The 13,649-nt window shown below is 39.8% G+C and overlaps 1 protein-coding gene across 2 annotated transcripts; it reads left to right on the top strand.

Moving 5' to 3' along the window:
- The first annotated feature begins 1,388 nt into the window (after positions 1 to 1,388).
- On the top strand, positions 1,389 to 13,649 carry LOC130208795 (tubby-related protein 1-like). 2 transcript variants are annotated; one of them, XM_056438119.1, is made up of 16 exons: positions 1,389 to 1,406; positions 1,538 to 1,619; positions 1,724 to 1,817; positions 2,470 to 2,518; positions 5,017 to 5,149; positions 5,245 to 5,355; positions 5,786 to 5,917; positions 9,126 to 9,245; positions 9,416 to 9,550; positions 9,627 to 9,709; positions 9,813 to 9,977; positions 10,085 to 10,197; positions 10,294 to 10,402; positions 10,539 to 10,637; positions 11,004 to 11,175; positions 12,321 to 13,649. In XM_056438119.1, exons 1-16 carry the CDS (start codon positions 1,404 to 1,406, stop codon positions 12,452 to 12,454), a joined length of 1,734 nt encoding a protein of 577 aa, XP_056294094.1. In that variant the 5' UTR covers positions 1,389 to 1,403; the 3' UTR covers positions 12,455 to 13,649. The 2 variants fall into 2 exon arrangements, with proteins under 2 accessions (XP_056294094.1, XP_056294095.1); XM_056438120.1 differs by lacking the exons at positions 1,389 to 1,406; positions 1,538 to 1,619; positions 1,724 to 1,817; positions 2,470 to 2,518 and adding an exon at positions 2,821 to 2,943.

Genomic DNA, 13,649 nt, shown 5'->3' with positions numbered 1-13,649 from the left:
ATAAATACACGGCGATCAAAACATAACCTTCCGGCATTTTCAATGCGAAGGTAATGAATGGAACGACACCTCCGGCCATTGTCTTCTGTTGTACCCCTCCACCTTCCGACCAACAATCCCTCCACTGGGGATGGACTCGTGAACCGCAGACTTTCCTGTTTCGTCCGCATTGTTTGTCCTTCCTGAGATACGGCCCGCTCCGAGTTGATGATTCACCTGGCTTTAACAGTGCCACCGAGTTCACATCCTCGACAACGTGCTGTTTCAGCACTCAGTCCACGGGTGAACTAAAATATCACCGTCATACCGGCCCCTTTCTCAAACACAGGTCACTACCTTTCATGTATTTAACATAATTCACCCTGGTTTAGTGTTTGTACAACTGCTCTGTACGGTCCCCGGTCCACCACAGCTTTGATTGATGTGTTTTCATTTCGTTCAGGCTTGTTGTTCCAGTTGTTGGTGTAGTAAGAGCTGGTTTTTTTACGGCCTCTCTCCTATACTCCTGCTGCTTCTCACCTTCAGAGCATCCTGCTCGCTGTAGTAAAACACGTCTGACGCAAAACAAGATCGCAAAGGCAAATCGCGTGGTGAGAAACACACTGTAGTTTCTGTCTCTTTAAGATCTTCGCAGCTTCTCCGCTGCTCCCTCGGGGTCGCTGGCCTTCCTTAGGCCGCCTGCCAACTGCCATGTTACTGTCAAGCGTTTGCAGAAATGCCAGCAAAGCCATTAGTCTAGACCCTTTTCAACAGTCAGCAGACTGGACAGCGTGGAGAAACACAAGGCCTGGCCTTCTGAAACCACCAAACACGTCACTTTTCTTTCTTTCCTATCACATGTGTTTGTGTTTCCCCTTTAGCTGTGATTGCTCTCCTCTTGCAAGCTCTGAGGCTGCAACCAGGCAGGACTGAGGTTGAGGTTGAGGTTGTCGTGAATCCCCTTTATGGCAGGAAAATATGTTTTCCGAACACTTTTTAGGATATTACTTTTGAGGTTTAGCCAGTCATGCACCTCCATGTGCCCCCTGGTGTCTCACAGCGGCTCCTTGCCTTGGCTTCTTTTCTCTCTGGAGACACAGCAGCATCTGGTGGTCGAGTGAGGAAGTCGCACTTTTCATAACGTCACCCTGCCGTACCGTCACACTGGTGCAGGCCTACGCTTGAAAAGCAGACCAGTGAAGAGAACTTTTATTTTTCACCTTTTCCCAGCTGGTCTGGAATTCAAACATCAACCTTTTGTCCATAAACCGCACATATTTACATTTTCAAGGCTATTTGTGCACTTTTATCCTCGTTTATTTAAACACACCTACATTAAAACTTCAACATTTTTATTGAACCTGTGTCTTTCTCTTCCCCCCAGTTTTTGTCTTTCTTGGAAACCTCCACAGAAATGCTCGCAGATGGTGAGTAGCTGATTACAGTAATCCCCACTGAAGGGTCGGGCATCCTGGGTGTGTTGTCGATGGGGGGGACCTGTTGCTTTGTTAAAAAGCCTCTTAGAAGTCAGGTCATGTGACCCCTCTGTGGGCTACAGGGTGCGTATGGAGCCTCTTGGACAACCTCAAGCTGGATAGAGACAATCACACATGCTGCCAAGAAAACCCCAAACAGACTTGGTGAGTGAATGTATTCAGCAGGTTTTTTTTAAATATGTTTATACTAATACATACATGTGTTGGATTTACTTTTATCTGACGCTCTTTTTCTCCTGTTTGCTCAGAAAGACCAAAATCTGGATGTGCCGTAAAACATCTTTACACAGCAGCCATGCCCCTCCACAACCACGCGGTGAAAGAGGCCTGGACGCAAGACGGGTATGTCAACATTACCACACGACGACACACAATGTATGCAGATGTATGTGTAGACCGAGCTTTTTTCAGATGAGGCCATGGATATGATCCTTGTGTGACTCCTATACCTGAATCCTTTCTGCACGGTTATGACTGCTTCACCACACCCATTGTCCACTGTCACGAGCCAAGTCGTGCTAAACCAATGAGAGTCCTGGGAAAGCTTTACCTGTTGTTATGCAGACATACTTCAGAAAATGAATCAGCATTTATTTATTTTTTTTACAATAAATGAACATGCAGGCCTATTCATAAATTAATTAATTAATTACATATTTCAGCATCTTTATGAAACAAAAATGCTTTTTGCTTTCTCTGTTGATATTGTTGGGTGAATATGGATATTAAGTTGTATGCACCAAATGATTAATCAATGAATCGATAAAATTGATAGATAAATGAACAGTGAGACTAATTGTTGGTTATCAACCTTTTCCATAATCACACTTGTGGTCACATAGAACAAATTAACACCCTATTTTATCGACATTATGTTTTTGTCGAGACCAAAATTGTATTTTTGCAAATAAATGATGGAATAGTTGTGGTAAAAAACAACAGCTAAGTTACTATTATCATTACAAACATTAATATTTCATTGTTTTCGCCTCAGGTTTCAAGAGCTCGAGGATTCTGCTCCAGCACTGAAGCTACAAGTTCAGGTGAATATTTTATTTCAATGAAAAAATATATATAATGCATCTCTTAAAACTGGAAAACAGAGGGGGAAAAAAATACGTGAGACTTAATAAGCACCAGATACTGCTGGCGGCGTCTTGTTCCAGCTGTACTGAAGCTTGCATGAGTATCCCAGAAGAGTTTGGGGTCTGTGGATAGTGGTAAACAAGTCCTCTCCCTCCTCCCGAGCCTTTGTTGGTTTCTCCCGTTGACGTGTTTCCACGGAGCAGATGGCTTTACACATAAATCCTATTAACAACGTTCTGCTGATGGCGACTCAGTGAGTACAGGGCTTTCTTACTCTTTCATTATCTCCGCGGAGAAGCCTGCTTTTTTAAAATTGTCCACCCTCCAAAAGAAAAGCAGCGGTAGAGCTGAAGGCAGAGGCCTCGCCATGTCTGCAGAGAAGGTAAAAGGGAGCGCTTGTGGTTTTGTGGATTTTGTACTTTTTATTGACTTACAAATATGATTTGATTACATGTATGATGACATGCAATTATATTTTTAGAGAGAGAGAGATGGTATGAATGGTACTTTTAATAACAATTTAAGAGTTTAATAACTCTTCTTTTTTTTCTTCCATACAACCATATGTGTTTATTTATTTAAATATTACCCATGCAGAATTTAGACTCGGGGTTACAAAGCATCCACTAGTGTGTTTAGTTTGTGATGTGGAATACTTTAGTTATTTATATCTCAAACAGAGACATTTAGAGGAGTGATTATGGGGACAATATCTGACACAATATCTGTGTACAAATGCCAGCATGGGAAGTATTTCATGAGACGGGTGAAATATAATCACAGAGCATCTTTTGAGGCAGCAGCAGAACGGAGAGCTGACGTTAAGGTGCATCCTGGATTGAAGATGTCCAAGTGTATTGAGCAACGCTTCTGCAAAAGCATACATGAGGGATTGCAGGCGCTCAGTAATCCAGGAGCCAAACCCCTTCCAGTGCTCCTGCAGTGACGTCCATGTGGAAGGCATTTCCTTTTTTAATGCCTATATTCCATGTATGGCCATGTGTATCAACAACTGTACAGCAGTGTTTTAGCTGCTGGTCAAGCAATCATCAAACACAGAAACTGGGTTAAAAATAGATTTGTCGCTTTTTCCTCAATATTAAAGAGGATTATTGATTCATTATTTTATAGATGTGTTCGTTAAATCCTCTCATCAAATTGCAATAATGTGTCAGCTTTATTAAAATTATGCATTAAGGTCACGAGCAGAGTTTCTATAAAAAATATTTTTAAAAAAAAGGGCTTTGAGTGAAATAACCGATCATTTGAAAACACTCTGTGGCAAAAGTTTTCATGTGATTTTATATTTTACAGCGGGAAGAACTAAACAATTTGTTTTTAAAAGATTCTAGTAAAAAAAAAAAAAGTTCATTAACTCCTTTGGGTATATGGAAACAAATGACATTTGACAACTTTAACACAACAATTCATTACAGTGTGATGCCATAACTGTGAGTTGTGGCTTGTGTGAGAACACAAATAGACCTCTGTCCATGCATCACCTCCATCTAATAGGATTACCTTCACTGTCTCTGCTGGACGCACCCACACTGACCTCCCCCTCCTCAGTGTGTCGGCTCAGCGACACGTTGTTCCTCTCTTCAGACTCCTCACGCTGGAAACATCAGATTATTACATGGGATATCCACATCCTCATATAGACAAATACATGTGAGGCTTTGCTTTAAGCTTGAGGCGACCCAGATGAAAGCTCAAGAAACAAGAGATTTACAATGAGACAGAATATAAACAAAATATGGTTTATTTCAGAAAAATAATAACAGAAGGATCTCGAAGAAAGATTCAATAGATACATTCTTCTGACTCGTCTTATATTTTTCTGAGCGGTTAACTCATGTATTCATTCATTCATATCTCCTCCTTCCCGGCTGCACATCATTTAATTATCTCATAGAATGATCGAGCCGCCATGTTGTGTCCTCTAATACGTGTGATTCACTTTGATTGTGATGGATTTGTTTTCTTCGTACTCGGGAGGAGCAAATGACGTTGAATTGTCTTGTATTTAATTTTTTTTGCATTATATTCTCAATCTGTGTTGTCAAAGATGCTTAATAAACTCTATAAGATGCAGGTTTTCATGCATCTTACCTGTACCTGTTCATATTACTACATTATTACAGGATTGTCTCACTGCTTTGATATAAGCGTATTCTTGACAAAAACAACAATTTCTATGTTGTACGACGATATGAAACGCAAATTGTCACGATAGTTTTTGATTTCTTTGCTTTCTGCTCCCCTGCACATCTGTCTTTGAAATGGTAAGTTATTATCATCATCATTATGTAGTGATCATTCCCAGATATAGATTTTATTTCCCAGTTTTTACTCTCTTTTTGTCTCCAGTCCATGTCATCTCTTTTCTCTGCTCTCTTGTTCTTCTTCCATGAGCCTCCAATCTGTTTTTTGTTTTTTTACAGGAAATCTTTAGAAGTTAAAAAAGAAGAAAGAAGAGGCAAACGGCACAACAGAAGCCAATAGTACTGTAAAAGAAGCCAAGCCCAAAAAGACAAAGATTAAGAAATATGAAGATGTTTCCGACGAGGACAGTCCAGCCATCCAAAGTGAGGACCTGTAAAGAGATGAGGAGAGGCAGCAGATATCAAAGTCTCTATCTTACCACATTTGGTAAACTGTTGTTTTGTTATCAACATAATAGATGGAAAGAAGGTGAAGAAAAAGAAACCAGAAAAAGAGACAGAAGAACCAGAAAAGGAAAAAGACAAAGAACCGAAAAAGAAAGCCAAAAGCGCTCCGAAAAAGAAGAAAGGTACGTCAACGGTGGCACGGGGGCCACCTGTGAGAAGATTGTTGGTTTGTTTGTTTGTGTTTTTTGTTTGTGTATTTTATTCAGTCAATCAAATCAAATACAATACAATATTATTCTATATAATATACAAAAGAGAAAGACTGAAAAGGTATAGGTAGAAGCAAAAAATGCTTATAAATTCCTATCCTAAATTGAAATCAAAATAAATCAGAAAATTAATATAAAATAAAGAAGAAGAAAAAACAACAACAACAAAACAACAATAAACAAAATAAAAAACAATATATTTATATATACTACCACATACATCTTCCATATTAATACGTTTTTAATTACATTTATATAACTCTCAAGAATTGTTTTATAAATAATTAATCAAACATATTTGGGAATTGAAAAATGCAACCGCATGTGTTTGACATCTCCGCAGGTTCCGGCTCAGACGCCGACGAGGACGATGACAACGATGAAGACGCCTCCAAAAAAAAGACGAAGAAAAAGACAACAAAGGACGGCTCTTCGTCTGCAACCGCTGCCAAAGAAAAGAAATCTAAATCTAAAGGTATGACAAAGAAGCTGGGAGGAAGGGACTTAGAGGCATTAGCAGGGTGACCTAAACAACAGTTATGAGACCAGACGAATGTACTTAAGAGGATTAACAGATTTTATTGTGTCATGGTGAGTGAGTGGAAACACAAAACACGGGCGACAAGCTCGGCCCGAAGCGCTCGGCTCGGGAAAATGTCGTTAAAACGGCCAAATCCCGACAATCTCTTTAATTACACTCTGCTTTATTTAACACAACTGGTGTGGAACCTTTTGTAGCGCCTTTACTGTGCAGGAGATCAGGGGGAAATCATGTGAGGCGCATGAAGTTGTAGTTCTTTCTAAACTGTGTGAATACATTCTCAGTCTTTTTTTTCCCAGCTGAGATGTGAAGCCGTGGCTTTCTCCACTTTCCGTGTGAGTTGAAGTTGAAAGAGGACTTCACACTGAGGCTGTTCTCTCAGGATTTCTTAAGCTCTTTCGAATAAATGTCCGTGTAGTAGCGACATTCGTGGTCCCCAGAGGATGAGTTGACCTCACTTACCCTGAGCTTTCCTGTATCTTCCTTGATATTTGGTTTAATATCCATGTTTCCCATCAGGGGGAATCAGGATAACTTTGATGATTCTCTGACTTCTCATCGAGTGGCATCGTCCGGTCAACTGTTCATGTGTCCAATACTTTGATTTATGACCAGATATCTTTTTCAAACTGATGGCACTCATGCTCCGCTGTGCTAACTAGAAAATGTGAGCATGCTACCCCGCTACACTGATATGGTGAACATGGTCAACATCGCCATCACATTAGCATTTAGCTCAAAGCACTGCAGTGCAGCCGATGGGGAGTGAGAGAAAGTTGCCTTTTTTTCAAGGGGCGACTCAACTGGTTGAAAATATAAATGTCTTTCTCTAGACGTCTATGAGAAAATGACTCGACTTCTCACTTGAGTTATTGCCTCTTAAAACATTCTGAAGAAGAGTTTATGGTCTCAATCACTAATGCAAGACTTGTCTTTATGGTCCCATTTAAAGTAACATAGACCGTAAAGCAGGGTATGCTTTTGGGCGTGGTCACCATGTGATGGATTGGTGTTGTGCACCGACAGATATGCTAGAGAGGTTCATGTCATTTATGTTCGCTTTCTCTCATTCCAGGCTTTTGTTTGTTTTTGTCATCACACCTGTCTGTCTCCTATGCTCATCAGTCAGCCCCGCCCTGATTGGTCCCACCTACCATGTAATTCTTAAATTCCCTCCCAGTGTTCCTTGTCAGTCTGTGTCTTCTTTTGCCATGATCAGGGGTCGGTTATGCTCTTGAAAAATTTTTTTTTTGATCCTCACTACGGCGCTTTCATTTTGTTCACTGCAGAACCGAAAAAAAGTACTTACAAATACTCCCCGGTCGTGTGCAATTGGGTCCTACTTCCTAAGTGTCTGAGTTCGTAACAATTGGTCAATTCCACCGGCAGTGAAGACGTTGTTTTCTCCACTTTAGTGTCAGTTGGAGTTGAACACGCTGCTCCATACAGAGGCGGTTTTGTACTGTAGGTCACAACAGCCTTTCTGGGAGTTGTCCGTGTTTTCATCCAACAACTTTAACCCCTTTCAGAGTGTTTCTTTTAGTTCAGAATCAGAATCGGCTTTATTGGCCACGTATATGTGCACATACATGGAATTTGGACTTACACACGCTCATCGTACATACATGGAATTTCCAAATTTCCAAAAAGCAGACTAAATATTTCACAAGACATTAAAGACGACAGATAGCAAAAAAAAATCATGGAAGTTAATTGGAACATTTTGCTCGCCTAAGAAAATGTCTGATTCAGCATCCAGTTGTACTTGGCTCCACCCTCTTGTCTGTCTTTTGGTTCAATCAAAACACCGACAGCCCAAAAACCAAGATGGCTACAGTTAAAATGCCGAACTCTACAGTCTGCAAACACCCACTTCCTATATGCGGCCTACGCTGTGCTTACTTACAGCCACACAGGCTCTTCTAGCATAGCTGTAGACCAATTTAGTAATATTAAATATTCATCCGGCACATCGGATTCAACATTTGTTCAAACTAATGTCACGAAGAAATAAACTATATGACCATGACCTGTCTTTTACAATGTGGACAGGGACAACTCATGATTCCTTTGAGCTCAATTCAAACTGATTATCAGTGCATGCAGGGATATAACTTTGTTTGTATTGTATTTTTTTAATTTAATTTTAAATTTTTTTTATTGAGTCAATCAAATCAAATACAATACAATATTATCCTATAAAAAAAAATACAAAAGAGAGAGACTGAAAAGGTATAGGTAGAAGCAAAAAAATGCTTATAAATTCCTATCCTAAATTGAAATCAAAATAAATCAGAAAATTAATATAAAATAAAGAAAAAAAGAAAACAACAAAAAAACAACAATAAACAAGATAAAAAACAAAATATATTTATATATACTACCACATACATCTTCCATATTGATTATCACTTTAACGCTGAATGACGATACGACATCGCCCAGAGTGCTGCTGCTCTTTTCTATTTCTTTGGTTGGATCCAGAGCTTTTGCCTCTGAGCTGAACTTAACCTTCCTCCGCCTCAGATCCGCCGTCGGTCATTTCAGTAATACCTGCTCCGACTTGAGCTCGTGTCTCGTTGCTCCTTTCGAGGAGTAAAAGAAAGTCGGGTGTTTGAGTTATTTTGTAACCACGGGACTGGATTTCATTATAACAGAAGCCTGTTTTATGGTTGCAATGGTATTATTTGTTTTATTTCGTGATCGAGTCTCTTATACAACATTAGTATTTATATGTGTGTTCTCAGACTTGCAATTCATTTTAATCACTGTGTGTTTAGCTGAAGGTAAAGAAGTATGACCAGTTAACATTGAGACTGAGCCAGTCAAGGCTATTTAAAAAGAAAATGACTTGACATATTTTGAGAAATTAGTACCTAAGCCGATTTTTAACCACACAAGTGCTCAGAATTGGACAAACTGAGCACTAAATGGTGCTTTTTATCTGTCCTCGTATCAAATCCTTTCTTGCTGGTCGACTACAGTTTTTTATTCTCCTATCTAATCACCAAAGGAATGAGATTTGCATTATTTGCCTTTTGAAAAAACAAAAAGCTGACATTTCTCAGTGTGCTCACATCATTCTTCATGTTTGGTATCACATTCAAGGACAGATACAACATTTAAAATTCTCCATTTTCAGACGACAAAGATTCTGATGGAAAAGAAAAAAAGGCAAAGTCAAAGGAGAAGGACAAGAAGAAAGACCCAGCTTCTCTGTTCCAGATAAACGGAGACAAAGACTCAAAAAGCAAGAAGAAAGGTGATTACATGTTGGTAAACTGTCACAGCTCAAACGTTATGGTTTCATACGCTGTTTACTCTCTAATACAACCTTCTGACCTCGCTGACAATAAACGGTGTAATTATTGCTGCAGAAGAGTTCTTGCAGATGTATGAAGGATTGTATCTGTACGTGTGTCTCCTGAGCAGCTGCCAAATCAGACAGCGAGGACAGTGAAGAGGAGACAAAGACGACCAAATCGAAGAAGAAATCGACCGCCGGCTCAGCATCCATGTTCCAAACATCAGGAGACAGGGAAAAAGAGAAGAAGACCAAGAAGAAAGGCACGTTTACCAGAACATCAATCCTACGTTTGAGTCACTGGCAAGCATCTAACTACATGTCCGTTGCATGTTTCAGCAAAGGCAGAAGAGACCGACGACTCTGACTCCGAAAAAGAAGAGAAGTCCAAGAAGAAGAAGGGCAAAGGGAAGAAGAAAAAGGTTTCTCAAATGTCTTAATTCACCCTTTTAAAGAGCCACGCTGACATTTTAGAACGTTTTATTTCAACGTGACAGAATTAACTTATCGTTGCTTGTCGGCCAGGAGAGATCGCCGTCGCCTGAGATTGTGTTTGACAGCTTGGAGAAGTTTGTGATGGATCCGGCTCCGCAGGGCGTGACCATCAAATGCAGAGTGACCCGAGACCAGAGAGGGATGGACAAGAGCCTCTATCCCACTTACTACTTTCACCTCGACAACGCAAAGAAGGTGAGGGGAGGAGTCGTCCTCTCGCGTGTATAATTCAGGGATTTGTTGCTTTCTTTAAAAAAATTAAATCTAACTCGACTACTCGTCCTCGTTTCTTTTCTTTGTAGACGTTCCTGTTGGCCGGCAGGAAGAGAAAGAAATACGGAACTTCGAATTACCTCATCTCCATCGACGCCACGGATTTATCCAGAGGTGGAGAGAATTTTGTTGGGAAGCTGAGGTACGTCGAGAGAACCACAAACTTATTCAAAAGTAGCACAGCAAATTTTAAGGATTTTTTTTCTGTGAGTTTCCAATTGTTTATTATAATGTGTAGGTCCAATTTAATGGGGACTAAGTTCACCGTATTTGACAACGCTCGGAATCCAGAGAGAGCTCTTCCAGACATGTCCAATGCACGGCAGGAGCTCGCAGGCATCATCTATGTAAGTTATTAGACAGCTCATCAGAAATTATTTATGTTGAATTTAATTAATACAGTTGAAGTGAACATTTGGTTTAAAAACTAAAGCAGTACAATTTTGAAGAGAATGATCCTGATTTGACTTATTTTTTTATCAGGAAACAAATGTTTTAGGGATGAAAGGACCGAGAAGGATGTCGATTATCATTCCAGGGATGGACAAGGACAACGAGCGAGTACCTCTACGTCCAAGAAATGTAAGAATTTAACTCGCTATTACTTTGAGTAAAAAAATAATAATAATAATAAATAAACAGAACGACATACTGAACCGACCAGCTCACCAAGGTCTTTATTTATGTATTTATATAACAATGTGTAATTGGGATTATCAACCATCAGAATTATTTTTACCATTAGATGACTCATTAGCAAAGTCCGCCATCCCAGAATGCATTGCTGCTATGCAACATGTCAACAGGTTATATCCATACTACTTAAAGCTTCTTATTTTAATGATATGCAAGTCTGTTTATAATGAGGGCAACACAAGGACGACATTTAAAATACTTGGTTGTTGTTGTTGTTGTTTTGCTGACTCGTGCTTCGCCGATTCCTCGCAGGAATGTGACGGCTTGCTGATAAGGCACCAGAATAGAAGGATGGAAAATCTGATCGAGCTTCACAACAAGACGCCGGTGTGGAATGACGAAAGTGCATCTCATGTGCTCAACTTCAACGGCAGGGTCACCCAGGCCTCCATCAAGAACTTCCAGATCGTCCACAGCAAAGACTGTGAGTCTCCGCGTTGGGTGTCATCACAACGAGATGTTGGGAGACCGAGAAACACAAAGACGTTTACTCAGTACACTTCACGCAGATGTATAACCTTGTAAAATAGCAAAATTGATGCACTTCCTCTTTAGTTTTTGTTTGGAAATGAGATTTAAATCTGTTTATAAGCGTAAAGTTTAGTTTTAGAAACAAAACAAACACATACTACTAAAATGTGTTTTTTCTGCCATAAGGTTTTATCTAGAAATACCACTTGTGTGTGAGCAGATCTGATCACCAAAAGCACGACATGAAACGTATTAAATACATAACTGTACTCTTAGAAATAAAGTTGCTACTTAGGGTTCTCCGTTCTTTACTGGCCCAGTTAGAAATACACTGGGTTCGGAAAGTATTCAGACCCCTTTACATTTTTCACTCTTTGTTTCATTGCAGCCATTTGCTAAAATCAAAAAAGTTCATTTTATTTCTCATTAATGTACACTCAGCGCCCCATCTTGACAGAAAAAAACAGAAATGTTGTAATTTTTGCAAATTTATTAAAAAAGAAAAACTGAAATATCACATGTTCATGTTAAAGGGGTCTGAATACTTTCCGTACCCGCTGTAAGTGACCGACTGAAGGCTTCCAGAAAAAAACAAGTTGTTGCCATTCAACAAAACGTATGAACCAAGAAGCGAGCCTCCATGAGCGCTCACCTCGATATCAACGCACAAAGGATAACAACACAATGTGTGTGTGCTGGTTGACGGCTTTAGGGAAGTTCAGTCCACCGCTGGAGTCCAGACTGGAGCATCCCGACAACAGTTGGAAGGATCGCCGGGAAATTGAGTGAAGACGTTCATGTTCCCCAGACGGGGTTTGATGATTGGACTTTTTTTTCCACAGGTGTTTGTGTTCTGTGTGAAAACCAAATTACTTATTTAATCCCAAAACATGATGTTTTACTAAACCGATCCAAGTATTTGGGTTTTGTTTGAAAAGGTCACGTGTTGCAGAAAGGAGCTGTTGCTCTATAATGTAAAGTCTTCTTACACTACTAATAACCTGCTATGATGCTATAATATTGGATTTCGAACAAATTAATACGTTTTTAATATCTATACCCGTTTAAATCATTCCTTTCCTTTTTTTTTTCTTCCAGTGGACTACATCGTGATGCAGTTTGGCCGCATCGCCGACGACATCTTCACGCTGGACTTCAACTACCCGATGTGTGCCGTGCAGGCCTTCGCCATCGCACTCTCCAGCTTCGCTGGCAAAATCGCCTGCGAATGACAGAAAGTATTTTTCCAGTCGTCTTCTCCCACTAAAACCGGTATTGCAACACGCCCACTTCACGACAACTCTTTGGACTCGCCTTTCAACGCTTCCTGTGATTGGCGGCGACCGCGAGCGACGGTTCCCTCTCATCGTGACGATACCTGCTGCCGCGCTTCGGTCTCCTGTTACCGTCTAATCTGATCTGATCTGGCCCCACACAGGAGAGTGCTGGCTTCTGTCCCGGTAATTCAGTTGAACCGTCAGGACTTCTGTGGATCACAGAGAGACACACATCCTTTCAAAGGACCCCAGTGACTGAAGAGTGAAGGGCCCTGAAGGGGGTGATGGGACCCCTGGATTAGGAGGGTTACGAACATCATTAAAAGATGTGGTTTTCTATGCTGTCTTGTATTGCTGTGTATTTGATATATCAAATGTTTATGTCTTGTGTCACATGTGACACAAATGCAAGCAGACCAAAAATGAAGGCATGATAAAAATGTCTAAACAGTCTAAACAGCTTAAATTATTGCTTACCTTATGAAATAACTAGCTTTAAAATAATAAGGTACTTTTATTAAGTCTCATTTAACAACTGTTAAATGTTTAGAGATGTTGACATGCAAATTCCAGGTTTCCGGTATAGTTAGAGTGACATAGAAGTTGATTATATAAAAAAGGAGTTTCTTTAGTTCTTATATTTGTTGTTATAACGTTGTAACATGACATTTTGACAAAATAGAGACGATCTCTCTGCTTTCTCAGATGATATTTTAGCGCCTGTCGGATTTTCAATTTTGTACTTTTTGGTTCCAAAGTTTTATAAAATGTATTTATTTTTCTGAACACTGCCTTTGTTGCATTTTTAGGCTTATTTTAAAAATATTATTTCAGAAAGCACCTTGTATTTGCATTAAAGGAACAATGTGTAGCATTTTGAGGATCGATTGGCTGAGATAGAATACTATTAATAAGTATGTTTTTGTAAAGTATATGAAATCAAAGTTTCAGTCGTTGCAATCTGCAACCTCACCACTAGATGCAGCCAAATCTTACACACTGCACCTTTAATAGCGTTAGTTGTTGGTGTTTGTGTCGACCTGCCCAGGGACTACTGGTGGAAAATAGCTTGCAGCTGAATCTCTTTTCCTTGTATAAGATTGTTTTTGCACATGGTCAAATAAATGTAATAAACTAAACTTATTCATTT

This window comes from Pseudoliparis swirei, chromosome 18 (genome assembly GCF_029220125.1).
Source record: "Pseudoliparis swirei isolate HS2019 ecotype Mariana Trench chromosome 18, NWPU_hadal_v1, whole genome shotgun sequence".
Taxonomy (NCBI): Eukaryota; Metazoa; Chordata; class Actinopteri; order Perciformes; family Liparidae; genus Pseudoliparis; species Pseudoliparis swirei.
The sequence above is the reverse complement of the archived record's forward strand: the minus strand, read 5'-3'. Positions and strand labels throughout refer to the sequence as shown.

Bases quoted from the DNA above. Each gene is read 5' to 3' on its own strand.
- LOC130208795 (XM_056438119.1), top strand. The intron at 1,620-1,723 runs GTGAGTGAATGT...CTGTTTGCTCAG, and splicing joins GAAAACCCCAAACAGACTTG to AAAGACCAAAATCTGGATGT. The intron at 9,978-10,084 runs GTGAGGGGAGGA...TTTTCTTTGTAG, and splicing joins ACCTCGACAACGCAAAGAAG to ACGTTCCTGTTGGCCGGCAG.